The sequence below is a fragment of the Oncorhynchus masou genome, chromosome 11 (genome assembly GCF_036934945.1).
Source record: "Oncorhynchus masou masou isolate Uvic2021 chromosome 11, UVic_Omas_1.1, whole genome shotgun sequence".
Taxonomy (NCBI): domain Eukaryota; kingdom Metazoa; phylum Chordata; class Actinopteri; order Salmoniformes; family Salmonidae; genus Oncorhynchus; species Oncorhynchus masou.
Window position 1 is genome coordinate 27,256,469 of NC_088222.1, and position 22,798 is coordinate 27,279,266.

At 42.3% G+C, this 22,798-nt stretch overlaps 1 protein-coding gene across 7 annotated transcripts in view; it reads left to right on the forward strand.

Annotated features, from left to right (window-relative positions):
• Positions 1 to 22,798, forward strand: part of npas2 (neuronal PAS domain protein 2) — a 74,774-nt gene that overhangs the window by 22,630 nt on the left and 29,346 nt on the right. For 2 of the 7 annotated variants that reach the window (XM_064977970.1, XM_064977976.1), the window contains exons 1-7: positions 120 to 425; positions 4,985 to 5,203; positions 8,220 to 8,276; positions 9,845 to 9,999; positions 14,085 to 14,176; positions 14,392 to 14,481; positions 16,862 to 16,982. In XM_064977970.1, coding sequence (XP_064834042.1) covers positions 5,148 to 5,203; positions 8,220 to 8,276; positions 9,845 to 9,999; positions 14,085 to 14,176; positions 14,392 to 14,481; positions 16,862 to 16,982 — 571 coding nt within the window. In that variant the 5' untranslated portion in view covers positions 120 to 425; positions 4,985 to 5,147. Of the gene's footprint in view, positions 1 to 119; positions 426 to 4,984; positions 5,204 to 8,219; positions 8,277 to 9,844; positions 10,000 to 14,084; positions 14,177 to 14,391; positions 14,482 to 16,861; positions 16,983 to 22,798 lie in introns of those variants that run through there. The other 5 variants (XM_064977972.1, XM_064977973.1, XM_064977974.1 and 2 more) reach the window with 4 other exon arrangements.

Below are 22,798 nucleotides of genomic sequence, written 5' to 3' on the forward strand. Positions count from 1 at the left end.
TCACTATGTATACTCCTAGTCGTGTGTTGTACAGCCGGTTGCTAATGATGTCCTTAGCTAAGTATTGAGCTACCGACTGACCTACTTTCCCTGTTCGCAGCGGCTCAGTCCTGTTTACAAGGGACTGCCAACGGAGGTTGAGTGGTAGAGGAAAACAGACAGAGCATAGACTTGAAAACGATTACTCCCGAAATCTTGTACAGTGTATGTACCGAGTAGGGATTGTTACATGAATCGGATTTCGAATAATACTTAGGCAGCGTGTGTATGCAATAATTGATGGTCTTTTCGCGATGCGTTTGTGGTGAGTCAAGCTTAGGGTAGTCTACTTGGCTCAGTGAATTGCACAGTAGGCTATGTGGGAAAATGAGTACCGACAAAAGTAAAGTATGGATCTTTATGTCACCTAAAGTCTTGTTTTCAAGGTATGTAAAATGTTTATGTCCTTTGCATTTTTTGTCACTCTAGTCTTGTGATAATGAAAACGTTTACCGGTTGGGTTTGCTTCCATTTTGGATGAATAGATCTGTAGGCTACTGCTTCTAACTAACGGTGTCAAAATACATATAAAGTAGGCTAACTATTATCAATGTTAATTTATATGCATTATACGTCGTTTTCATAGAGAATTGTTATATATCCTTTGTGTATTCCCCAACGTAGTTATTAATTTTCTTAACAGGCTCCATGACAGTTCAGCTCACTGGTAGCCTATAGATTTACGAGTAGAGCATGTCCTTGCAAGTGTATGACTTGTCTGTTTTGAGAAACATCGTTTTAAAACCATGTTTACCTTGATTAGAACATAGTGCTTTTGGCACTTGCATGGTAACTGATTGGTTGAGGAGGCTTAGTGCCTTGTCAAATCATGTCTGGTCAATTAATCAAGTGAGGAATCTTGAAGTTATTTAAATGATGTATTTTGGGAACTTCCAGTAGGGCTTTTAGCAAGCTCTGGATATAGCTCAGTGACTTGTCATCTGAGGAGTGTAATATAAATGTACCTACAATTGCTGTACAATACTTCATGTAAATGTTGCATTTGCAAATATTTCAATTTTGATGAATTTTCACATCATGATTTGAAAGGTTTGACATCTGTCATTTGACATTTCCATATAATAATTTGTCTTCTTCTGTCAGCAGCCTAAGTAGATGGTTAGCTAAGTAAGCCTAGTGTATGAAACCATATGAATTAATTATCTGCCAATGTAATTTTCCCCCAGTTTAGTCGGGGGACATTATTATTTCTTCACCTCAGTGGATGTTGGTTGGAGGAGAAGGTCAGTGAGTGCGTGAGATGTCCCTCCCATTGTTTGGCTTAGGGAGCCAATGAAGGTGAATCTCTGATGTTGTTTCATTTTCACTCAAGACAGGGTTTAGTTAGTTGACTAGTTTAATCATGGAGACGCACATTGATCCAGGAAGTAAAGTCAACGATTAATTCTCTTTCCAGATTGATGGTTGTCACTACAAAAAATGGTATTATTTTAACGTTAGGCTTAGGCATAAGGTTAGCAGTGTGGTTAAGGTTAGGGTTAGGGTTAGTTTAAAGTCAGAATTTAAGAAAATAAATTGTAGAAATACTATGCAGGGTTTAGCCATAATGATGACTTTGTAGCTGTGGTAACTAATGACGACCCAGATTGATTGGCGGTATTGGTTTGTAAAGGCTAAGTGAATCTATGATAAGAAATGATCGTGAGCCAGAAAAAAACCCTGGGCAAATTATGTTGAGTCTCTAAAGAACATTTGGCACCCTATAGGCTAGTTCTACATTTATCACAAATCATGACCAAGTAGAGTTTTTTTTACATTTCAAATTACACTAATTCAAGATTTAAATATTACAGTAAAAGTGTTACAAGAATCCTCATTAGTTGAGGAGTAAATTATGGCTTTGAATCTATTATTCATGAGGCCACGTAGGCTTGTCCAAAAACAAAGCTGAAGACAAGTAGAAAATATGAGCCTAATATAATTTAGACCGGGGTAATGTAGATTGGGGAAAACACTGGCGTTACATATCACAGAATCATCACATTATGATTGGTTTGTGTTGAGAGTCAAGTACAATGAAATCACCCCCTCGACCCTTAAAATATATATCATCAGCCCGAAACACTTCATGTCACATGTGTTTAGTCTCACATTCTCTTTTCCTGTTTTCACCGTATGTGTCACTGACACTTCAGCCTAGATTTACTAACCTTATGCCATCTTGGGCCACCTCTCACCTCTCATGGAATTACATCCTTGATGAAGACTTAAATACGTCACCTTTTTTTATGAAAGGGTTCAGATCTATGACCAGCAGCTCCCGCCCAAACCATTCTCAGCAGTGATATCTTGACAGGTGTAAGAGTTAAAACATTGTAAGATTAAAGATGGCTGCTTCAATAGAAATTATAACTCTCTGAATGTGTGTCTGTGTGATGGTGAACCATTGACAGTGTGAAGATACTATTGCATGGCTTTTCAATAAAGGGAAACGTCACAATTGGAAACACTTATCTTTCTCCATCTTTTTACTACAAAACATAGAAACGCACCATTTTCACATATGTTGATATTGGGGTGGTGCTGGAGATGATGAATTTAAGTTCAAAATTGTGATGTTTCCCTTTAAGGAAACAACCTGAAATACGGAGTTATTGATTAATTATTTGACACAGGCATGAGGTAAAGTCGAGACTTGATTGAAAAACCCCTCAACAACAAAAGGGAAGATTAAAGCTGAAGTAGGTATCAATTGTGCCTAAAATATCATCTTTGAGTTAAGCGGACCCTCTGAGTAATGAAGGGAGCCATAGTAAAGATTTATTGTGCATAATCTTATTGGGCAGCAGACAAGCAGCAGGCACCATCAAGAAACCATTTTCATGTCAGTGTCATAAATACCATAAAGTGTTTTGGTTAATTTGTTGAGCTTTGAAATGTATTATGAGAAAAAAAATGTTTTTTATGGCTCATCATTTTATCACAGTTTACAACTCTTATTGGACTTTCCTTTCAGTTTTCCTCGCCTGAGCGCATGGATTTCATTTAGATGAAGAGAGCTATGTGAAATGTAATATCCATGTTGGCCCCTTCTCAGGCCGCTTCTGTATGTCAGTCAGTGAACATATGGAATAAGAACTGGGTCTCGGCCCAATGGAAATGGGCACAGAGTCACCATTCTCAGACATCCTGAACCGCAATGAACGGAAAATGGCCACCAACTGTCATAATTACACAGACATAATATATATATTTTTTTTTAAATTTCCAGCCCACAGACCTCTATTCTTTTAATTGGAGTAAAGGAAAGAATGATGTGTTGTTTCCCCACTCAAGATTATTGGAAAGATTTCTGCATGGAATACTATCTTGGTGTAAGAGTGGATGCATTTGATCTTGGTTCATTGGTTTCATTTCATTTGATCGAAAAGGTTGGTGCCTGCTGTAGTTTACTACATCTGAAAGTGGAAGATGGAAAAGGAGGGTATCTCAGATTTTAAAGAAAGGAAAGGTGGATACCTAGTCAGTTGCATAACTGAATGCATTCAACAGAAATGTGCCTTCCACATTTAACCCAACCCCTCTGAATCAGAGAGGTGCAGGGGGCTGCCTTACATCCACATCATCAGCACCTGGGGAGCAGGTGTTGTTGGGGGTTAACTGCCTTTCTCAAGGGCAGAACAGCAGATTTTTCCACCTTGCCAGCTCAACGATTTGAACCAGTAACCTCTAAATTACTAGCCCAATGCTCTTAACCTCTAGGCTATGATTCAGACACTGCAGACCTGAAGCTAAGATGAACGGGGTTCAATCATGGGGCTTAATAGTACATGGCTAATTAACTCTTTCATCTGACCTCAACATGTCAGTCACATTCCTCTCGTTTAAACACATGGTTAATGGTTCCTCCTCGGTTGTATTTGATTTGATGGCTTCTGATTTACTTTTCTATTGGGGTTACATTTGCAAATGGACAAAGGCTGTTTGAATTCCCAGAGGTGTTACTAAAGTTTTTCTTTATATTTGATGGGTTGAATGAGGTAACTCTTCCATTCTCTTTGTTAACAAAAGAGTTGTCTCTGCCTCTGGGATTTTTCTAGGTCAGTAGAGCTCCTCCCGCACGTAATGCTGCGTCCTCCGTGTTGAATTGCTGTGTCCAGGTGGTAATTTATGTTTACCACACTTCCTTTAATACATGCTGTTCACTGTTGGAAATCATGGCTAACAATGAATAATTGTTTTTTTCTGGTAATGTGTTCAATCACTGATATTATATTCACTGAGATATGCACAGGATCTGGGTTGATAAATAATAGTTCTCCTTGTATTTTACAATAAACATAATACTTTTGTATGCATTTATTGTTGTTGTTTTTCACAAGCATAGCTGCTGACCTGTTGAACCCTCTACAACCACTGTGATTATTATTATTATTTGACCCTGCTGGTCATCTATGAACGTTTGAAAAACTTGGCCATGTACTGTTAAAATCTCCACCCGGCACAGCCAGAAGAGCCTGGTTCCTCTCTAGGTTTCATCCTAGGTTCCTGCCTTTCTAGGGAGTTTTTCCTAGCCACTGTGCTTCTACATCTGCATTGCTTGCTGTTTGGAGTTTTAGGCTGGGTTTCTGCATAGCACATTGTGAAATTGGCTGATGTAAAAAGGGCTTTATAAATAAATTTGATTTATCTCCAATGAAAGCTCAAAAGGAAGCATTAAAAAGTACACCTGTTCAGAAAATAATTGGAAATAGGATGACTTTCAAGTAGGTTTGGGGACTTGATTGAGTGTGAATAAGAAAATACTGAGGGCAGGTACTGTTGCTGGGCATAATACAGCTATGATACTTGAATTAAACTACTGCAGATGAATTAAGATACAGTAATTATCAGATGTATGTGTAATTGACATAGATATACCATAACTACAGTAGACTTCCCCCCCTTAATTCAAGCCCACTTTCTGTCTTATTATCCTCCCCAGGTTCTTGTATTTCTGTGGCGGACTCCAGGAGGAGGACTCCAGGAGGAGGAGGTGGGCAGCAGCGGCAGGTGATCACTAGATTTGTCCTGGGAGTTTCAGTGCAGCTAGCGCGAATGGGATACATCAGACTTCAGATAGGGCCTGGCTGGGAGAGGGAGTAAGTATGGACAACCTTTCCGACTTTGGGTCCCTATGTCCGTCTAGCCGGAGGGAATGGGAGTGAGTATCTAGGCTACTTTTAATGTCTTTGTTGTGTTTTCTGTCACTGCTAAATACATGTGTTTGTATGGAGAAATACATTATACATACAAGAGTATGTGGACACCACTTCAAATGACTGGATTTGGCTATTTCAGCCATACCCGTAAACAAATATTGGAGCCATGGAATTGCCATAGACAAACATTGACGGTAGAATGGCCTTTCTGAAGAGCTCAGTGACTTTCAATGTGGCACCGTCATAGGATGCCACCTTTCTAACAAGTCAGGTTGTCAAGTTTCTGCCTTGCTAGAGCTGCCCCGGTCAACTGTTAGTGCTGTTATTGTGAAGTGGAAACGTCTAGAAACAACAACAGCTGCGAAGTGCTAGGCCACACGAGCTCACAGAATCGGACCGCCGAATTTTGAAGCGCTTAGCACGTAAAAATCATCTGTCCTTGGTTGCAACACTCACTACCGAGTTTCAAACTGCCTCTGGAAGCAACGTCAGCACAATAACTGTTCGTCAGGAGCTTCGTGAAATGGGTTTCCATGACCGAGCAGCCGCACATAAGCCTAAGATCACCATGTGCAATGCCAAGTGTCGGCTGGAGTGGTTTAAAGCTCACCGCCATTGGACACTGGAGCAATGGAAACGCATTCTCTGTGGTGATGAATCATGCTTCACCATCTGGCAGTCCGACGGACAAATTTGTGTTTGGCAGATGCCAGGAGAACGCTACTTGCCCCAATGCATTGTGCCAACTGTAAAGTTTGGTGGAGGAGGAATAATAGTCTGGGGCTTTTTTTCATGATTCGGGCTAGGCCCCTTAGTTCCAGTGAAGGGAAATCTTAACACTACAGCTTACAATGACATTCTTAACGATTCTGTGCTTCCAACTTTGTAGCACAGTTAGGGGAAGGCCCTTTCCTGTTTCAGCAATCCCCCCCATGCACAATGTGAGGTCCATACATAAATGGTTTGTTGAGATCAGTGTGGAAGAACTTGACTGGCCTGCACAGAGCCCTGACTACAACCCCATTGAACACCTTTTGGAGGAATTGTAACGCCAACTGCAAGCCAGGCCTAATGGCCCCACATCAGTGCCCAACCTCCCTAATGCTCTTATGGCTGAATGGAAGTAAGTCCCCACAGCAATGATCCAACATCTAGTGGAAAGCCTTCCCGGAAGATTGGAGGGTGTTATAGCAGCAAAGGGGGTACCAACTCTATATTAATGGCCATGATTTTGGAATGAGATATTTGGCGAGCAGGTGTCCACATACATTTGGTCATGTAGTGTATGACTTTCCGGAATACCCTACATTCTAACAATATACAGTGCCTTTAGAAAGTATTCACACCCATATACTTTTTCTACATTCTATTGTGTTACAGCCTGAATTTAAAATATTAAATTGAGATTGTCACCGACCTACACATAATACCACATAAAGTAAAATTGGAATTGTCTTTGTAGAAATGTTTACAAACGAATTAAAAATTAAAAATTTGAAAAGTCTTGAGTCAATAATTATCCAACCCTTTTGTTATGGCAAGCCTAATTAAGTTCAGGAGTAAACATGTCATAATAATAAGTTGCATTGACTCGATCTGTGTGCAATAATATTGTTTAACAATTTTTAAATGACTACCTCACCTGTACCCCACACATACAATTAATTACATGTAAGGTCCCTCAATCGAGCAGTGAATTTCAAATACAGATTCAACCACAAAGACCAGGGAGGTTTTCCGATGCCTAGCAAATAAGAAATAAAAAAAACAGACATTGAATATCCCTTTGAACATGGTGCAGTTATTAATTAGACTTTGGGTGGTGTATCAATACACTCATTCACTACACATATATAGGCGTCTTCCCTAACTCAGTTGCCGGAGAGGAAGGAAACCGCTCAGGAATTTCACCATGAGGCTAACGGTGACCTTAAAATAGTTACAGAGTTTAATGGCTGTGATAGGGGGAAACTGAGGATGGTTGTTACTCCACAACACTAACCTAAATGAAAGAGTGAAAAGAAGGAAGCATGTACAGAATAAAAATATTCCAAAACATGAATCCTGTTTGCAATAAGGCACTAAAGTAAAACTGCAAAAAAATGTGTCAAATAAAGTTAATTTATCACTGAGTACGACTCTTCATACAGTATTTTCATCATGTTATGGGTATGCTAGTCATCGGCAAGGATTTGGGAGTTTTTTTTAGGATAAACTGGGAGACAAATTCACCTTTCAGCAGGAAAATAACCTAAAACACATGGCCAAATATACACTGGAATTGCGTACCAAGACGAAATTGAATGTTCCTGAGTGTTACAGTTACAATTTTGACTTAAATCGTCGTGTAAATCTATGGCAAGACATGAAAATGTCTAACACTGATCAACAACCAACTTGACAGAGCTTGAAGAATTTTCAAAAGAATAATATTGGACAATCCAGTTGTGCAAAGTTCTTAGAGACTTACCCAGAAAGACTCAGAGCTGTAATCACTGCTAAAGGTGATTCTAATATGTACTGACTCTGGTGTGTGAATAGTTATGTAAATTAGATATTTATGTTTACATTTTCAATAAAGTAGCAAAAATGTATAAAACATGTTTTCACTTTGTCATTACAAGGTATTGTGTGTAGATGGGTGATTATTATTTTTAAATTATATTTTATCCATTCTGAATTCAGGTTGTACACAACAAAATGTGGAATAAGTCAAAGGGTATGAATACTTTCTGAATGCACTGTATGCAGGGATATTCTTGGTTGACTACTGTACCATGTGAACACCCTAGAATAAAGCATCTGGGCACTTTTGGACCATAGTTGGAGACTGCTGTTGTATAAGATGACATTTTGAAGAATGATTTACATTCCAAGGATGTCTATCTCTGTTCATAATGTTGTATGGGAGAGGGGGAATTGTATCTGCTTTGTATCTATCTGTTGATGACTTTGGTGTTAATTCAGAGAAACAGCATTCCAACTGATTTCCCCCTCCCCTCTCCCTTCTCCCTCTAGCACCAGCAGCTGTGTGGACGATTTGATGGATGAAGATGAGAAAGACAGGGCAAAAAGGTATTCCACCTTTTTTTTTTGTGTGTGTGTGTGTGTTTAATGGTGGTGTGTCTGTGTTTAATGGTTGTGTGTGGGTTGTGTGTCTGTTTGTAATGGTTGTGTGTGAGTGTGTGTGTCCTATGAGAGACAGACGGTTGAGTGTAAGGACGAGAGATGAGGCAGACAGAGAAGTTCCCTACTTCAGCTTGTATGTGTTAATGAAAGGTCCTCTTTGCATGGCCCTACTTTGACATTCCATCTGTGAAAGTGTTTGCTTTCCTGATGTGAAGACTCTTCACACTTTCAGCTCTATAAACCTCAACACCTTCAGCACAAAGACAAGTGTTTCTGTGCCTAGACAGTTTACAAAATATCATAGGAAACTGTTAAATATAGTCAACAAGGTCAAGCCATGTTTTGCTTTTCAGTTATGATGCATACAAGCCTGACTGAAAGTAGACTTTTAAATCATTTGTCAGTGTATCAGTTTTCTGGTGGGTTCAGCTGGGGTCAGATTCATCGAAGGTTTGTGTGGGGAGAATGGCAGCAAAAACACAAAAAAAGAAACGTATGTTTGTTTTAATGGTAGATTTTGTACATGCTATGCTGTTGATATCAGAGTGTTTTTCATAAAAAATAAGTCCATATGGGATGAATCTTCAGAAACGTTTCCTTGTGATATCAGAAGGGATACGGTTGGTTTTCACTAGACTGTCATCCTTCTCTTAGCATCCTGCAAGCTGTTTTATGGTGGCTGAGGAATGAGTGAATTGTGATGGTGGTTATTTATTTGCAGCTGTCACTTCTTAGCTTGAGTGTGTTTAATAAATAAGAAGCTGTATGTAGACTCGTTGAGCTCGCAACTTCCACCGCATCTTTTGTGCATTAGCTACTGTCCTCAAATGCACTTCTTTATAAATCATTTATAAAGTGTATATGTTCAAAGTTTTAAATTACAATGAGTGTACAAAACATTAGGAATACTTGCTCTTTCCATGATGGACTGGCCAGGTGAATCCAGGTGAAAGCTATGATCCCTTATTGATGTCACCTGTTAAATCCACTTCAGTCAGTGTAGATTTTTATTTAATTTAAATTTTATTTAACCTTTATTTAACTATGTAAATCATATATGAAGATGATGAGACAGGTTAAACAAGGATTTGTATGCTTTGAGACAATTGAGACATGGATTGTGTATGTGCCATTCAGAGGGTGAATGGGCAAGACAAAATATTTAAGTGCCTTTGAACGGGGTATGGTAGTAGGTGCCAGGCGCACCGGTTTGAGTGTGTCAAGAACTGCAACGCTGCTGGGTTTTTCACGCTCAACAGTTTCCCTTGTGTATCAAGAATGATCTACCACCAAAGGACATCCAGCCAACTTGACACAACTGTGGGAAGCGTTGGAGTCAACATGGGCCAGCATCCCTGTGGAATGCTTTCGACACCTTGCCTGATGAATTTATGCTGTTCTGAGGGCAAAAGGGTCTGCAACTCAATAGTAGTAAGGTGTTCCTAATGTTTTGTATGCTCAGTGTAAAGGGTGAGAAATGTAATCCTGTACATTTATCATGTTTTCTATTAAAGGGCATCTCGTAACAAATCGGAAAAGAAAAGAAGAGACCAATTCAATGTGCTCATCAAGGAGCTGTGCACCATGCTGCAGGGCCAAGGTCATCCGCGCAAGATGGACAAGTCCACCATACTGCAGAGAACGATCAACTTCCTGCAGACACAGAAAGGTAGGAATGTGTAATGTCGTCGGCTGCGTCATTCATCACATTGACGTTGGCCACATGCTGACCTCCGTCTAAAAAACAACCAAAAAACATCAACACTTGAACTTGTCTTTTCCTAAAAGCTCTGACTTTGCTGATAGCTACTTTATTGAGGAAAAATGTACTTACTGTGATATGTGGTTGTCCCACCTATCTTAAGATGAATACACTAGCTGTAAGTCGCTCTGGATAAGAGCGTCTGTCTGCTAAGTGACTCAAATGTAAAATGCATGTACATGTGGCACTTGTGTCCTGCCCTACATCACTGCTCCCAGAATGGGTGGGAAAAGAAGGAAGGAACTAGGAGGGTGGAGGGCATTAGCTGTCTAGTATAGTATTTGTTTGGACAGGAACATAGAAAAAAGAGAGGAGTTCTCCACTTCCCTACCAAGCTTGGCCCAGACAGACAGAACTTCTACTCACATGGAACCCAAACCGGCTGTGTGCGTGTGCCATCGTGCATAAATGTATTTTGTCCCCCCACACCAAACGCGATCACGACACGCAGGTTAAAATATCAAAACAAACTCTGAACCAATTATATTAATTTGGGGACAGGTCGAAAAGCGTTAAACATTTATGGCAAATTAGCTAGCTAGCTTGCGCTTGCTAGCTAATTTGTCCTATTTAGCTAGCTTGCTGTTGCTTGCTAATTTGTCCTGGGATATAAACATTGAGTTGTTATTTTACCTGAAATGCACAAGATCCTCTACTCCGCCAATTAATCCACACATAAAACAGCCAACTGAATCGTTTCTAGTCATCTCTCCTCCTTCCAGGCCTTTTCTTCTCTTGACTTTATATTGTGATTGGCAACTTTCATAAATTAGGTGCATTACCGCCACCGACCTTGTTTGTCTTTCAGTCACCCACATGGGTATAACCAATGAGGAGATGGCACATTGGTACCTGCTTCTGTAAACTCACAAGGAGATGGGAGAGGCAGGACTTGCAGCGCGATCTGCGTCACAAATAGAACTGACTTCTATTTTAGCCCTTGGCAACGCAGACGCTCATTGGCACGCGCGTGGGTACAATAATTTAATAATATACATTTCTACATTTATTTTGCAACACTCGCTCACGTGACGCGAGCAGTGTAGTCAGCATGTCAGTCTCCTGTCAGAATCAAGGTCACAGCTGTCAGTGTTTACGAGATGGCTTTTAGACAGAAACAGTCCCGATCTGGGATATTTCTTAACCGCTCTTCCACTTCTGTTATGCTTCTCCTATTTTATCTGAGAGATTGATCAGTTGGGTCTATTCAGAGGTATTCATCAGGATCCTTCCACGACTAGCCGATTTGGCAGCGATGGTCCCCTGGATGTTGGTGTGTTTAGTCGACTGGCCGATTGTTTGGTCGATAGGCTGTTGGTCGACCATGATTTCTTTAGTTGAGCAGTAGCAAAAAATGTTTTTTTTGATCATGGTGTACAAGACACCGGAGTTAGGAGACGAGAAAACAGCCCTTGCCGTAATTGTCTAAGAAAAATGATGAGAGAGGAAACCCCAACTTAATTTGGTCTGTAATCAATAGCCTACAGTAACTGTTAAATGTGACTGGCTATATATATATCATCCATACACAGTGCATTCGGAAAGTATTCAGACCCCTTGACTTTTTATACATTTTGTTACTCTACAGCCTTATTCTAAAATTCATGAAATAAAAAATGTTCCTCATCACTCTACACACAATTCACCATAAGGACAAAGCGAAAACATATATTTTTTTGTTTGTTACAGAAATACCTTATTTGCATAAGTATTCAAACCCTTCGCTATGAGACTCGAAATTGAGCTCAATGAAAACAGGATTCACTTGATCATCATTGATTGGATTCCACCTGTGGTAAATTCAATAATTGGACATGATTTTCAGTGGCAGGGACTGGGAGACAAGTCAGGATTGAGGGAAAGATTAACGGCCAAGTACAACGATCCTAAGCACACAGCCAAGACAATGCAGGAGTGGCTTCAGGACAAGTCTCTGAATGTCCTTGAGTGGCCCAGCCAGAGTCTGGACATGAACCCGATCGAACATCTCTGGCGAGCCCTGAAAATAGCTGTGCAGCGACGCTCCCCATCCAACCTGACAGAGCTTGAGAGGATCTGCAGAGAAGAATGGGAGAAACTCCCCAGATACATGTGTGCCGCCAAGCTTGTAGCATCATACCCAAGAAGACTCAAGGCTGTAATCACTGCCCAAGGTGCTTCAAAAAAGTACTGAGTAAAAGGTCTGAATACTTATGTAAATGTGATATTTCCCTTTATTATTTTTTATTACATTTGCAATAAATAGAAAAAACTTTTGCTTTGTCATTATGGGGTATTGTGTGTAGATTGTTGATGGGGAAGGAAACAATGATTTAATCTATTTTAGAATAAGGATGTAACGTAACAAAATGTGGAAAAAGTCAAAGTCTGAATACTTTCCAAATGAACTGTATATCTACAGAAATAAGACAGATGCTGCTTCTGTTGCCTGTGAGTGTTTGTTTAATAACCTACTGATCACCAATCCTCAAGCAACCACAACATGTCAGATAAACAATTTCACAAATGTGGCTGTTTTTAATTTCTGCTTTGCTGTAATAAAGGCTTTACACTTTTTTTGTTAGACCAGCCTCTCTGGTATTATTTATAATTTATTTGCTATTGTTTACACTCTTCCAAATTGTCAGAAAAATTATATTTATAATAATAATCCTCCTTTTTCCTTGATGTCCTTCTTGTTATTATTACTATTATTATTATGATCATCATTATTATAATAATAAGTCATGTTATTATCATTAGTAGGCTTCGTATAGCAGCCTTGTATACCATCATCGAGCTATAAGCCTAAGAGCTCATCCTGTTTAGTCTTAGTAGCTTAACTAACTTAGGCCTATAATTTCAATACTTTTATAGGCTACTGTATCAATCAATCATTTATTTGTTAATGTCATCACACAGCATAGGAGTCATTCATGATATGAAATGCAATCAAGCATTTTGTTTAAAAATAAAATAACAAAGCGACATTACATAATTAGCATGAACAATAAATAGGCCTAAACCATTCCATTTCGGAAATTGCATTAACAGATGAATGTGACTGTTTTTAGTCTTTGCTGTAATAAAGGCTTTACAAAACAAAATTACAACAGACCCTCTGGTACGCTTATTTATTCAGTGTTGTTTACATTGTTCCAAACAGTCAGAAAAATTATGTTGTCATCTAATAGATACCGTTTTGCAAACAATATGCATGTGGCACTTGCTCCTTAGCTTATTTTTCTTGATCTCCAGTATTTTCCACAACTAGTAAAATGTATTCCACTCTTCAGACTTCCTCCTGAGCAACCAGTAAACATTCCCCCAATTCGAGTTTATTTGTCACGTCCTCTGCATCTGATTTGCTGTCACTTGTTTCTGTGTTCAGAGTTGTGTATTAACCAATTTATTGATGTGATTATGATATGTTACAGGCCAGGTCCTATTGGTTACGTGCATGTGATGCGTACATGTGTCACGTAAAGAGAGCAACGGTTGAGTGAATAGGGAATGTTTTTCCTAAACCAATGAGAGATTTTGGTAACATAACTTTTCAGTCAGAAATGGATGTAATTATGTTGCAGCTTCAGCAACACGAACAGCGTGATACACACTGTTGATGTTCTGTGGTGGTCGCTGCAGCAGGGAGGAGAAAGAGACAATAGGTGCTCGTCACACAGTCACTCACAGTTTTTTTTAACACGGCTCAGCAAGTCTGAGCCAGGCCCGGCACATTCAAATCAATTGCGGTCAAACTCCCTCTAGTCACAAGTGTGTCTTAATTATTGAATCAAACAGTTTGCTTAAAGCATCAGACAAGCTCAGTGCATACAGTTGATTTGATTAAAACACATGGGATGTGTCTAAAAATACACATTTTATAATATCAACAAATCGATTGGTTGAAAGAACAGATGATTCTTGGTCGACCAAGATTTTTTTGGGTCGGGGACAGCAGTAGTATAGTGCTAACAGATCTATCTAACCCCTATACTTGGCCTCTGTTTCAGAAATCACAGCACAGACCGAGTCGTGTGAGATCCGGCAGGACTGGAAGCCTTCGTTCCTCAGTAATGAGGAGTTCACCCAGTTGATGCTGGAGGTAAAATCAGTTTAGCACCACGTTCATCTCCTCTGATATTAAATAAAGCTAAAGGACATCCTTCACTTGTACTGGAAGGAATACTGTATTTTCACATCCTGATGAACCGCTGTACGCCAGCACCAGCATTACCCATGATGCACCTCTGAAACAAATGTAGCACACAACAATTATAGTTGCGGTATTAGAATAATCACTTTGTTTTCCTTCCACAGGCTTTAGACGGTTTCCTCATAGCACTAACTACAGATGGAAACATTATATATGTGTCCGACAGCGTGTCTTCACTCATTGCCCATTTACCGGTGAGTGAGAGTTAGGCTGGTCTAGCTCGTAACAGCATTGTTCTTTGTAACTTAATATTCATGTACAGTGGGGAGAATAAGTATTTGATACACTGCCGATTTTGCAGGTTTTCCTACTTACAAAGCATGTAGAGATCTGTAATTTTTATTATGGGTACACTTCAACTGTGAGAGACAGAATCTAAAACAAAAATCCATAAAATCACATTGTTATTATTTTTAAGTAATTAATTAGCATTTTATTGCATGACATAAGTAGTTGATCACCTACCAACCAGTAAGAATTCCGGCTCTCACAGACCTGTTAGTTTTTCTTTAAGAAGCCCTCCTGTTCTCCACTCATCACCTGTATTAACTTCACCTGTTTGAACTCGTTACCTGTATAAAAGACACCTGTCCACACACTCAATCAAACAGACTCCAACCTCTCCACAATGGCCAAGACCAGAGAGCTGTGTAAGGACATCAGGGATAAAATTGTAGACCTGCACAAGGCTGGGATGGGCTACAGGACAATAGGCAAGCAGCTTGGTGAGAAGGCAACAACTGTTGGCGCAATTATTAGAAAATGGAAGAAGTTCAATATGACGGTCAATCACCCTCGGTCTGGGGCTCCATGCAAGATCTCATCTCGTGGTGCATCAATGATCATGAGGAAGGTGAGGGATCAGCCCAGAACTACACGGCAGGACCTGGTCAATGACCTGAAGAGAGCCGGGACCACAGTCTCAAAGAAAACCATTAGTAACACACTACGCCGTCATGGATTAAAATTCTGCAGCGCACGCAAGGTCCCCCTGCTCAAGCATGTCCAGGCCTGTCTGAAGTTTGCCAATGACCATCTGGATGATCCAGAGGATGAATGGGAGAAGGTCATGTGGTCTGATGAGACAAAAATAGAGCTTTTTGGTCTAAACTCCACTCGCCGTGTTTGGAGGAAGATGAAGGATGAGTACAACCCCAAGAAGACCATCCCAACCGTGAAGCATGGAGGTGGAAACATCATTCTTTGGGGATGCTTTTCTGCAAAGGGGACAGGACGACTGCACCGTATTGAGGGGAGGATGGATGGGGCCATGTATCGCGAGATCTTGGCCAACAACCTCCTTCCCGCAGTAAGAGAATTGAAGATGGGTCGTGGCTGGGTCTTCCAGCATGAAAACTACCCGAAACACACAGCCAGGGCAACTAAGGAGTGGCTCCGTAAGAAGCATCTCAAGGTCCTGGAGTGGCCTAGCCAGTCTCCAGACCTGAACCCAATAGAAAATCTTTGGAGGGAGCTGAAAGTCTGTATTTCCCAGCGACAGCCCGCAAAACCTGAAGGAACTGGAGGAGGTCTGTATGGAGGAGTGGGACAAAATCCCTGCTGCAGTGTGTGCAAACCTGGTCAAGAACTACAGGAAATGTATGATCTCTGTAATTGCAAACAAAGGTTTCTGTACCAAATATTAAGTTCTGGTTTTCTGATGTATCAAATACTTATGTCGTGCAATAAAATGCAAATTAATTACTTAAAAATCATACAATGTGATTTTCTGGAATTTCGTTTTAGATTCCGTCTCTCACAGTTGAAGTGTACCTATGATAAAAATTACAGACCTCTAAGTGCTTCGTAAGTTAGAAAACCTGCAAAATCGGCAGTGTATCAAATACTTGTTCTCCCCACTGTACATTAAAAGAGCTGCACAGTAAACAAGGATATAGATTAAATCTTGCAATCACCATGTTTCTGATTGTATCATGCGTTAAACGTTAAGCTTCCAAGGCCTCCCGAGTAGCGCAATGGTCTAAGGCACTGCATCGCAGTACTAGAGGCGTTACTACAGATCCGGGTTCGACCCCGAGCTGTGTCGCAGCTGGCCGTGACCGTGAGACCCATGAGGCGGCGCACAATTGGCCCAGCGTCATCCGGGTTAGGGGAGGGTTTGGCCGGCTGGGATGTCCTTGTCCCATTGCTCTCTAGCGACTCCTTGTGGCGGCCGAGAACATGAACGCTGACTTTGGTCGCCAGCTGTACGGTGTTAACTCCGACACATTGGTGCGGCTGGCATCCGAGTTAAGCGAACAGTGTGTCAAGATGCTTGGCGGGGTGGTGTTTCGGAGGACGCATGGCTCTCGACCTTTGACTCTCCTGAGGCCATGCTGGAGTTGCAGCGATGGGACAAGACTGTAACTACCAATTAGGGAGAAAAAAGGGGTAAAAAAAGTACCCACAAAAAATTACTTTAGCTTCCAATTATGATCTAAATATACTAATACAAATCAGTGTATACATTATTGCAATTGGGACACTAATGGTATATGACTGTGATATGACATGTGCATGGACAATGATGGGCCATAGACACTGACGTTCCCACCTTTTATCCTTTTGTATCAGTCAGATATGGTGGACCAAAATATCTTGAACTTTCTCCCTGAGCGTGAGCATGGGGAGGTCTATAAGCTGCTATCATCCCACATGCTGATGACTGACCCCATCTCTGCTGACTTCCTAGACAGTGAGTATTTAGTCCTCCTCTTCACTCCCTCAGTACTGAACCCATATTTCCTCTTCACTCCCTCAGTACTGAACCCATCTTTCCTTCTTAGTACTGAACCCATATTTCCTCTTCACTCCCTCAGTACTGAACCCATCTTTCCTTCTTAGTACTGAACCCATCTTTCCTCTTCAACCCCTCAGTACTGAACCCATCTTTCTTTCTCAGTGCTGAACCCATATTTCCTCTTCACTCCCTCAGTACTGAACCTATATTTCCTCTTCACTCCCTCAGTACTGAACCCATCTTTCCGTCTTAGTACTGAATCCATCTTTCCTCTTCACTCCCTCAGTACTGAACCCATATTTCCTCTTTTCTCCTTCAGTACTGAACCCATCTTTCTTTCTCAGTACTGAACCCATATTTCTTCTTTACTCCCTCAGTACTAAACCAATATTTCCTCTATACTCCCTGAGTACTGAACCCATCTTTTCTTATTAGTACTGAACCCATCTTTCCTCTTCACTCCCTCAGGTCTGAACCCATCTCATCTCTTTTCTACATCAGTACTAAATCCATCTTTCTTTCTCAGTACTGAACCCATATTTCCTCTTCACTCCCTCCATACTGAACCCATCTTTCCTCTTCACCCCCTCAGTACTGAACCCATCTTTCCTCTTCACCCCCTCAGTACTGAACCCATCTTTCCTCTTCACTCCCTGAGTACTGAACCCATCTTTCCTCTTCACTCCCTCAGTACTGAACCCATCTTTCCTCTTCACTCCCTCAGTACTGAACCCATCTTTCCTCTTCACTCCCTCCATACTGAACCCATCTTTCCTCTTCACTCCCTGAGTACTGAACCCATCTTTCCTCTTCACTCCCTCAGTACTGAACCCATCTTTCCTCTTCACTCCCTCAGTACTGAACCCATCTTTCCTCTTCACTCCCTCCATACTGAACCCATCTTTCCTCTTCACCCCCTCAGTACTGAACCCATCTTTCCTCTTCACTCCCTCAGGTCTGAACCCATTTTTCCTTCTCAGTCAATCAGTACTGGGTCGATCTCCAGCTCTGGCATCACCAGGGATGCTTAGCTTAGGAGATGTCTGGATAGAGATGTCTGTGTATTTCACAATAGTGTTGTTTGATGAGACGTTTGAAATGTTCTTACCTATCTCCGAGTGTCTTGGACTCTTTTATTTAAAAAAAATGTTTCACCTTTATTTCACCAGGTAGGCAAGTTGAGAACAAGTTCTCATTTACAATTGCGACCTGGCCAAGATAAAGCAAAGCAGTTCGACACATACAATGACACAGAGTTACACATGGAGTAAAACAAACATACAGTCAATAATACAGTAGAAACAAGTCTATATACGATGTGAGCAAATGAGGTGAGATAAGGGAGGTAAAGGCAAAAAAAAGGCCATGGTGGCAAAGTAAATGCAACATAGCAAGTAAAACACTGGAATGGTAGATTTGCAATGGAAGAATGTGCAAAGTAGAAATAAAAATAATGGGGTGCAAAGGAGCAAAATAAATAAAATAAAATAAATACAGTAGGGAAAGAGGTAGTTGTTTGGGCCAAATTATTGGTGGGCATCACTCTTGGTGATGATACCAAGAATCCAAGTCATCTGTGCTGTATAATCAGAGAGTCCATCACCATATTAATGAGATTTTACATAAATATTATGGGTGGCATTTAACCAACATTTACACTTTAATTACATTGTTGTTCATCCACAGGTCTAAACTAGGGTCACTGAATGAAAGTTAGTAATGCTTTGTTTTCTTATTGGCATTATGTTGCAGAACAATTATTCATAAGCATTTGTACCAGCCTCCTATTCTGTCCTGTAGCCGTGCTTTGTTTTGCTTAATTTAATGCACTACAGCAATGAACAGGGCTGTGATGACCTTTTATTTCTTTTGATGTTGGCTATTTCACTTTTATGTGCGATATCCCCATGAATTATACATCAAACCATGCAGTGGCCCAACAGTCACACGCCACAGCCTTCAAAACAAACAGCGATTTTATGCCAGCTTTGGGAAAAATTCTGTTTGACAAAGTGTTAAATCTCTCCTGTAGGCATTCATCCAGTTCTATTGTATTTACATGACTAATTCCTCTGTGTGTTAGGAATTCACACTCTACTGTACTGAACCTCACACCTCTGCTCTGCAGTCCTGATACTGAATTGACCGTGAATATAGGGCAGGTTGCCATGTTTGGTGCTGCCAGTTTATTGGATTGCTGGACACTGTGGTCCTATGATTAGTCCTTTAGCTAATAATAGTAGTTAGCCTAGCAGTGTGGTTAGGAGTTTTAATCACTGTAGCTTCAGTAATACTGTAACTAGGGCTCGAGACACTGAGCTTAATCCCATGCTACAATTGTTCTCTTCTGAGAAAGAGACTGATGTTGTCATGTCTTGTTATGTCTGTTCCTGTCCTTTCTCTTCACTCTGTCTCTCTCTGCTGGTCTTTTTAGGTTACCTTCTCTGTCTCTCATTCTTCAGCTGTTCTACATCTCCTCTAACTAGCTCATTCACTCTTTCACACCTGTTCTCTCTTCCCCCTCTGATTAGGTCTCTATTTTCTCTCTGTTCCTGCTACTTTCAGTGTCTGATTCTTGTTTGTGTTTTTTGATGCCAGAAGCAAGCTGTCGTCCCGTTTGCTTCCACCTTGTCCTATCCTGTCGGAGTCTGCCTGGCAGGTGCATCCTGCATTATACTACGTTCTTTTGTTCCATTGACTACGTTGGAAGAGGATTTATGCCATTCCTGTTTTTTCATTAAAGAACTCTGTTTTCTGTTAAAACCGCTTTTGGGTCTTCACTCAAGTACATAACAGAAGAATCAGACCAAGAATGGACCCAGCGGCTCCGGACCCTTTTCACTCCGCCGTCGAGATCCAGGGAGCGATGCTAGGCAGACACGAGGAGGAGTTGTCTGCTGCTCGACATGCCGTTGAGACCCTGGCCGTCCAAGTCTCCGACCTCACAAGACAGGTTCACCAACTCCACCTCGATCCACCGCCCACTTCCAGGGTTTCCGAGTCTCCAGAGCCCAGGATCAACAACCCGCCGTGTTACTCTGGGGAGCCCACTGAGTGCCGCTCATTCCTCACTCAGTGTGATGTGGTGTTCTCTCTCCAGCCCAACACTTACTCCGGGAGCGCAATCGCCTACGTCATTTCTCTCCTTACCGGACGGGCGCGTGAGTGGGGCACGGCAATCTGGGAGGCGAGGGCTGAGTGTATTAACCAGTATCAGGACTTTAAGGAGGAGATGATACGGGTTTTTGACCGTTCTGTTTTTGGCGAGGAGGCTTCCAGGGCCCTGTCTTCCCTATGTCAGGGGAATAGATCCATAACGGATTATTCTATTGAGTTTCGCACTCGCTGCCTCTAGTGACTGGAACGATGTTTTCTGGAGGGTCTCCTCGTCGAGGTTAAGGATGAGATCCTCTCCCGGGAGGTTCCTTCCTGTCTGGACTCCTTAATAGCTCTCGCTATTCGCATAGAGCGACGGTTTGAGTCGCCGAGCTCGTGGAAAGGAGCTCGCGTTCTCCGTTGCTCCCTCTCCACATCACTGCCATATCACTGCCACCCTCCTCCGCCGGCTCGGATGCTGAGCCTATGCAGCTGGGGGGTATCCGCATCTCGGCCAAGGAGAAGGAACGGAGAATCACCAATCGCCTCTGTCTCTACTGCGGCTCCGCTGGTCATTTTGTCACCTCATGTCTAGTAAAAGCCAGAGCTCATCAGTAAAGGGAGGGCTACTGGTGAGCGCAACTACTCAGGCCTCTCCTTCTGGATCACGCACTACCTTTCCGGTCCATCTCCGCTGGCCCGGTTCATCTGCTTCCTGTAGTGCCTTGATAGACTCTGGGGCGGAGGGCTGTTTTATGGACGAGACCTGGGCTCGGGAACATGACATTTCTCAGACAGTTAGGGAGCCCACGGCCTTGTTCGCTTTAGATGGTAGTTCTCTCCCCAAGATTCAGCGTGAGACGCTGCCTTTAACCCTCACTGTCTCTGGTAATCATAGCGAAACCATTTCTTTTTTAATTTTTCGTTCACCTTTTACACCTGTTGTTTTGGGTCATCCCTGGCTAGTGCGCCATAACCCTTCTATTAATTGGTCTAGTAATACTATCCTATCCTGGAATGTTTCTTGTCATGTGACCTGTTTAATGTCTGCTATCCCTCCTGTTTCCTCTGTCTCTACTTCACAGGAGGAGCCTGGCGATTTGACAGGGTGCCGGAGGAGTATCACGATCTGCGCACGGTGTTCAGTCGTTCCAAGGCCACTTCTCTCCCTCCACACCGGTCGTATGACTGTAGTATTGATCTCCTTCCGGGAACTACTCCCCCGGGGTAGATTATACTCTCTGTCGGCTCCCGAACGTAAGGCTCTCGAGGATTATTTGTCGGTTTCGCTCAACGCCGGTACCATAGTCTCCTCCTCCTTCCCGCCGGAGCGGGGTTTTTTTTTGTTCAGAAGAAGGACGGGTCCCTGCGCCCATGCGTGGATTATATTATCCGCTTCCTCTTATGTCTTCAGCCTTCGAGATCCTGCAGGGAGCCAGGTTTTTCACCAAATTGGACCTTCGTAACGCCTACCATCTCGTGCGCATCAGGGAGGGGGACGAGTGGAAGACGGCGTTTAACACTCCGTTAGGGCACTTTGAATACCGGGTTCTTCCTTTCGGCCTCGTTAACGCTCCAGCTGTCTTTCAGGCACTAGTTAACGACGTCCTGAGAGACATGCTGAACATTTTTGTTTTCGTTTACATGGACGATATCCTGATTTTTTCTCCGTCTCTCTCGATTCATGTTTGCGACCGTCCTCCAGCGCCTTTTGGAGAACTGTCTTTATGTGAAGGCTGAGAAGTGCATTTTTATGCCGCCTCTGTCCCTTTTCTCGGTTCCGTTATTTCCGCTGAGGGCATTAAGATGGATCCCGCTAAGGTCCAGGCTGTCAATTGGCCCGTTCCTAAGTCACGCGTCGAGCTGCAGCGCTTTCTGGGCTTCGCTAATTTCTATGTCGTTTCATCCGTAATTTCGGTCAGGTGGCAGCTCCTCACAGCCCTTACTTCTGTTAAGACGTGCTTTAAGTGGTCCGTTTCCGCCCAGGGAGCTTTTGATCTTCTTAAGAATCGTTTTACATCCGCTCCTATTCTTGTTACACCTGACATCTCTAGACAGTTTGTTGTTGAGGTTGACGCGTCAGAGGTGGGCGTGGGAGCCATTCTTTCTCAGCGCTCTCTCTCTGACGGCAAGGTCCATCCTTGCGCGTTTTTCTCTCATCGCTTATCGCCGTCAGAACGTAACTATGATGTTGGTAATCAGGCGAATGGCGACAGTGGTTGGAGGGGGCGACCGTTCCTTTTGTCGTTTGGACTGACCAGGAACCTTGAGTACATCCGTTCAGCCAAACGACTTAATGCGCGTCAGGCTCGTTGGGCTCTGTTTTTCGCTCGTTTCGAGTTTGTTATTTCTTATCGTCCGGGCTCAAAGAACACCAAGCCTGATGCTTTATCTCGTCTCTTCAGTTCTTCTGAGGTCTCCACCGACCCCGAGGGGATTCTCCCTGACGGGCGTGTTGTCGGGTTGACTGTCTGGGGAATTGAGAGGCAGGTAAAGCAAGCACTTCACACTCCGTCGCCGCGAGCTTGTCCTAGGAACCTTCTGTTCGTTCCCGTTCCTACAGTCCGGCCGTTCTTCAGTGGGCCCACTCTGCCAAGTTAGCCGGCCACCCCGGCGTTCTGCTTCCATTCGCCAGCGTTTCTGGTGGCCCACTCGGGAACGTGACGCGTCGATTT